At 40.4% G+C, this 5,520-nt stretch overlaps 1 protein-coding gene across 1 annotated transcript in view; it reads left to right on the top strand.

The window, feature by feature from the left end:
• The first annotated feature begins 498 nt into the window (after window positions 1-498).
• Window positions 499-5,520, top strand: part of PARP8 (poly(ADP-ribose) polymerase family member 8) — a 133,052-nt gene continuing 128,030 nt past the window's right edge. The window contains exon 1 of the mRNA XM_026865796.1: window positions 499-629. Within this exon, the coding sequence (XP_026721597.1) occupies window positions 499-629 (131 nt within the window). The remainder of the gene's footprint in view (window positions 630-5,520) is intronic.

Here is a 5,520-nt window from a genome sequence, read left to right as displayed (position 1 = left end):
GCATCCCGAGTCAGGGAGCGTGGCAGTGGCCACACGCAGAACCAGGCGGGTGCGGGCGAGTGTGCGTCTGCGTGCCCCCCGCTGCCTGGCGCAGCCCGCGGCGCTGGGGCGAGCGCCCAGCCGAGCGCAGCCCTGGCGCTTTTCGCTCCGGTGGGCGCTACGCGGTTGTTTTCCGGGCTCCTGCCACCCTCAGTGCCTGCCTTTATCCCCGCACGCCTGCACGGCTTCAGGGCCAGGGGCATGGCGAGCAGTAAGGGCCCTTTCCGTGCCACATCCCCCTCTCTCCGGGATTTCGCGGCTTCCTTGCCGGTGTGGTGCCGGCCGTGCTGAGCCGTCGCAGAAGCCTGGCTGGTGGCTGCCTGTTGCCGTTTCTGACAATGGAAATCCCTGCCGTTGCCATAGCACCGGCCACTTGTTGCGAGGGCTGGGGGGAAGATGCTGCATTTCCTCTGATTCACCCCGACCCCCCCTTCCACCCGCCCCCGCGTCGGTGGCTGAATGCTGGTCTGTAAAACCTCGGCTATTTCAGCCATAAAAAAGACAAGTTGTAATAACGCAGCTCTCTGTCTTTCAGATTTCAGGTACTCAGACTCCACCTTTACCTTCACCTATATTGGAGGCTCCAAAAGGTACTTTTATTTTCACAGTAATGACTCCCTTCATTTCCTGCTGGCAGTGAAGTGCAGGCTTTTTTGTTTCCTTTTGCAAGGAGGATCAGTAAATCATGTGCCTTCATGCAGCGTAAACTGAGGAGGAAGTGTCGAGGGAGGTGATCAGAAAGGTGATTTTAATTGTCGAAGGCATTTTCCTCTCAGTGCTGTTCTGTGAAGCTTCACTGTTTCTCTTTTTTTAAAACTATGTGGATACATAGGATTTTTGCTGTATGTAAACTTAACAAACACAGCAAAGACATCAACATATATAAAGTTAATTCATGTTAAACACTGGGAAAAGTTACAATTTTAATAATAAATAGGCCAGATTTCACATCAGCACCTTATTGTCTTGTGTGAGAGCCATATTTAGTCCCATGACAGATGCAAGGCTGTCTGTAATTGACTAAATCAAATTCCTGAGACATTAAGTGAAATGTCAGTATAGCTTATAAGGCTAAAAAATGTTTCTAATGAGTGTTAAAGTATTATTTATAAGTGGTTCTGAGCTTTTGGTTATAAACTGGATTGTGCATATACACATTTTTTAATTGTATTTCAGCATTTCTTGTGTTTGTCTGTTTTCAGAAGGTAATACATGTAAAAGCTTGAACACACATCCTTTTCGTTTCCCTGACTCTTGGTTACCTTATGCTCAATAAGATGTTAACAGTATACGCTCTCTTCTCTTCTCTTCTCTTCTCTTCTCTTCTCTTCTCTTCTCTTCTCTTCTCTTCTCTTCTCTTCTCTTCTCTTCTCTTCTTCTCTTCTCTTCTCTTCTCTTCTCTTCTCTTCTCTTCTCTTCTCTTCTCTTCTCTTCTCTTCTCTTCTCTTTCTCTCTCCTCCTCTCTCCTCCTCTCTCCTCCTCTCTTCTCCTCTCTTCTCCTCTCTTCTCCTCTCTTCTCCTCTCTTCTCCTCTCTTCTCCTCTCTTCTCCTCTCTTCTCCTCTCCTCTCCTCTCCTCTCCTCTTCTCTCTTCTCTCTTCTCCTCTCTTCTCTCTTCTCTCTTCTCTCTTCTCTCTTCTCTCTCTTCTCTCTTCTCTCTTCTCTCTCCCTCTCCCTCTCTCCCTTCCTCTTCCCACTGGACTAATTTGGCAAGAAGTCTTAGGTTTTCTGTTTATTTTTTTTCTCAGTTCATCTGATGGCTTATGCAATTGTTTTTCTTTCCTAGAGTCTGTCAGGTTTAAGTAGTATATTATTTGCAAGTGAACCTTGCAAATAATATACTACTTAATACAAATAATATACTTCGTACAAATAATATACAGTGCAGGCAGAGGTCCCATAGCCATTGGTTCTCCCTTCTGCATGCTTCAGGGTCTGGCTGCAGGATCAGGTCCCTCAGGCTGCAAGACTGCTCAGAAAAATGCCTTCCCATCTCACTACCCTGCCCCTTCCTACTACAGGAAAAGACAACTTTTCAGTGGATTTTCAGTGTCATTTCAGTGGAGTAGACACATTTCAGTGTCATTTTCAGTGGAGTAGAATAGTTCACCAAGTAGCTTAGAATTCATGTATATTTAGATGGCTTGCAGTATACACTTTCATTTGGGGTTTTAGTATATGTTTGTTTTTATCTTGTTTTAAAAGACAATGTTGAAAGGCTTGAAGCAGTAAAAAATTAGATAACAAATATTATCATGTAATTAAAATGATCAAATTTGAAAGTTACTTTGCACTGTTTTCTAAACCAAATACTTCAGCAAGAAACCAGGAAGTGAAACCTGTCTATTTTCTATTTTCCAAGCTGAATAAAGTAAAAAGCCTAAAGCCATAGCTGACAGTAAATAAACTGGTTTATAAATGTTCAAGCAAAGTGTTTTCACTTCTACAAGAGATGGAAGAGGGCCTTAAATCTCAGAGCCTTGAATTTTAACTGGGGTCAGCATTAGGAAACTGTTTACTGAGAACTAGTCTCAGGACCTTAAAATTCAAGCTGAATTGAGAAAGAAACATTATACTTACACAAACTGGTGAAAAGTGGTTTCTTACTTAAAGTATACTCAAATTTCACTTAACATGTCACATTTCAAGGATATTTAAAAAGAATCCTTTGAGATAAGGGTTTCATGTTCTCTGCTTGTTTGTATTATGATTTAGAAAGACATTTTGCAATATTCTTAGTGTACAGTGGTGTATGCAGTGGCAGGCTTATGGTACTAAGCTCTCTTGTGAACTACACAAAATGAAAACCCAAGCCTTGACTATTAAAAGCCAAATTTCAGCTTCTCACATCAAAGATGAGTTAGTGGTTTCTTCTTAAAGAAGGTGCTGGCTGAGCAGCAGCTGTATTGCACCATGTGCAGCATTTAGGTGAGTCTCCAGTACAGGGTCAGCAGCAAAGATTTGTACATGGTAACAGTTTAGGAGAGCATAAGGCTATCTAATGATCTTTTTCTTGCACTTGGCCATGATACTTTTCTTACTGCCACTGCTGCAGCTGTGAACTTTTGGAGTGGTGACCCCATTTTTTTACTATTGGGCTCAGGAGTTGTGCCTAAATGACAAAACTGCTTTTAGTTCATGATCATAGACTTGAGTATCATCCAACAGGCCTTGTCCAGTTACTTCAGATACTCAGTCTGCTAACTTTGTTTTTTAGACTGACACCAACATAGGCTTTTGAGTAATGGGCAAAGGGGTGGATGTTCACTGAATGGATGTTCAAACCAACAAACATTTAGATGAGTAAAATTGTGTGTAGGAAGATTACAGTACATTATCATGCATTAGCTGTGCTTGGAACTAAGTCTTTTTCATGCTCTGTTTCCTTTAAATGTTCCTTTAGGTCAGTGTGTAGTATGCATTTGTTCTAGCCATAGTGGTTAGATACAAGAGCAACCCTTAAAGGAAGGCAATCTGTTTTATTTTTGAGAAGGAGGATTCTTTGTCTTACACTTGTATAAAGGCAGCTGACAATACTAGCAAGTTAGACATCTGTCATGGTTTAACCCCAGCTGGCAACTAAGCACCATGCAGCCACTTGCTCACTCCTCCCTCCTGCCCCTGGTGGGATTAGGAGAAGAATTGGAAAAAAAAGTAAAAATTTACGGGTTGAGATAAGAACAGTTTAATAATTGAAATAAAATATACTACTACTAGTAGTAATAATAATAATTGTAATGAAAAGGAATATAACAAAAAGAGAGAGAAATAAAACCCAGGAGAGACGTGTGATGCACAGTGCAATTGCTCACCACGCACTGACCGATGCCCAGCGAGTCCCTGAGCAGCAGCTGGCACCTCCTGGCCAACATTCCCCAGTTTCTATACTGAGCATGACATCCTGTGGTATGGAATATCCCTTTGCCTAGTTTGGGTCAGCTGTCCTGGCCACACTTACTTGCTGGCAGAGCATGGGAAACTAAAAAAATCCTTACCTTATGATACTCACTACTTAGCAACAACTAAAACATCAGTGTGTTATCAACATTATTCTAATACCAAGTCCAAAATACATCACTGTACCAGCTACTAGGAAGAAAATTAACTCTGTCCCAGCTGAAACCAGGACAAGATCACTGGAGGTTTCCTATGCATACTGTACTTGCCTCTAGTGCCATTCATCAGTGGTCTTAATTTATAAACTCAGAGCCAGATTCTCAGTAAATCAGTGTAAGTCAATGGAAGTCAACGTACAAGTATTACTTCAGTTATGATGAGGACCTAAGGTTTGTTTGTATTTGTTCTTTAAACTGTTATCTGTGTGAGTTTTCTTCCTGGGGCCAGTTTCTCTTACTTGATCTGATTTTTCTCTGTTACTTGGATTGATTGCACAGCCTCTTCTTACATTAGTACTATTCAAATGTTGAGGCAATACATAACCACACTGCAGATCAATCCAAATAGGTAGGCTTGATCTGGAGCACATTTATCATTGCTTCAGTGGAGTCAACTTGGATTCCCACAGTAAAAGGCTGAACCAAACCCTGAGGCCATGTTTTAGCTTTTGTTCAAGAACAGATGTTACAAAGAAGCTGTCTAAAAACTATTTATATAGACCTGTTCCAACGTTTGACCTTTAGGTGATACTGTTATTATATTGTGTAAATATGTGTATGATCACTGGATAGGCATAAATACGGTTTAAAGAGATTCTGCATTTGCAGGATTTTTCTTAAAACGTTAGAAGGGAAGAATCTCTCTAAGTACAAACACATTTGTATTGTGTGAATTACCATAAATAAGCCTTTACCTTTGTATTTCAGTTAAATGTCACTGTACTTACTGTACTTGTTTGCTTGTTTGTTTTTGAAAGCACTGTGTTCACACTTCCAAATTACTGAGTTGTTTGACACTGCAGAGATACTGCCTGGTTTGGGAAGGTTTTAACTAACAATTTATTAGTGAAGCACATCTTTGTGTATAATGTGGGCACTAAATATGGGCCAGATTGTTTATCAATTTAATAATTTTTAATTTCATTGTCAGAAAGCAATAAGTAGGGTGATGGATTTCTTACAAAGTGAGGTGTTCCTTCAGGTGCTGTGACTCTGCAAGATTTACTCTTTTCTGTAACTATATTTGGCAGAATAATGGAATTGGCTGGATGTTTTATACTTTTTACTGTAGGATCTAAAAAGGATATTTAAGTGTGAAAGTGTCAAGTTGTCTTTTTTCTAAAATGAAATCTTGTTTCCTTTTTCCTGTTTTCTGACCCTGTATGAAACATTTCTCTAGAAACCATGCAGGCTGGACAGAACTGCTGATCTGTCATCTTTTGAATTAATGCATGATGCCTTGAAGTTGTTTTCACTTTATATGTCATTTGACATGGTTTACGCAGAAGCAGTGCTTGGTTGTCCTGAAGAAAAAAAAAAGTTTATTTTTTTAGTGATTTTCTCACCTTTTTTTTTTTTTTTCCTTTT

Source organism: Athene cunicularia, assembly GCF_003259725.1.
Source record: "Athene cunicularia isolate RWA chromosome Z unlocalized genomic scaffold, athCun1 chrZ_part1, whole genome shotgun sequence".
Classification (NCBI taxonomy): Eukaryota; Metazoa; Chordata; class Aves; order Strigiformes; family Strigidae; genus Athene; species Athene cunicularia.
Note: the sequence above shows the minus strand (reverse complement) of the source record. Positions and strands in the feature narration are given on the sequence as shown.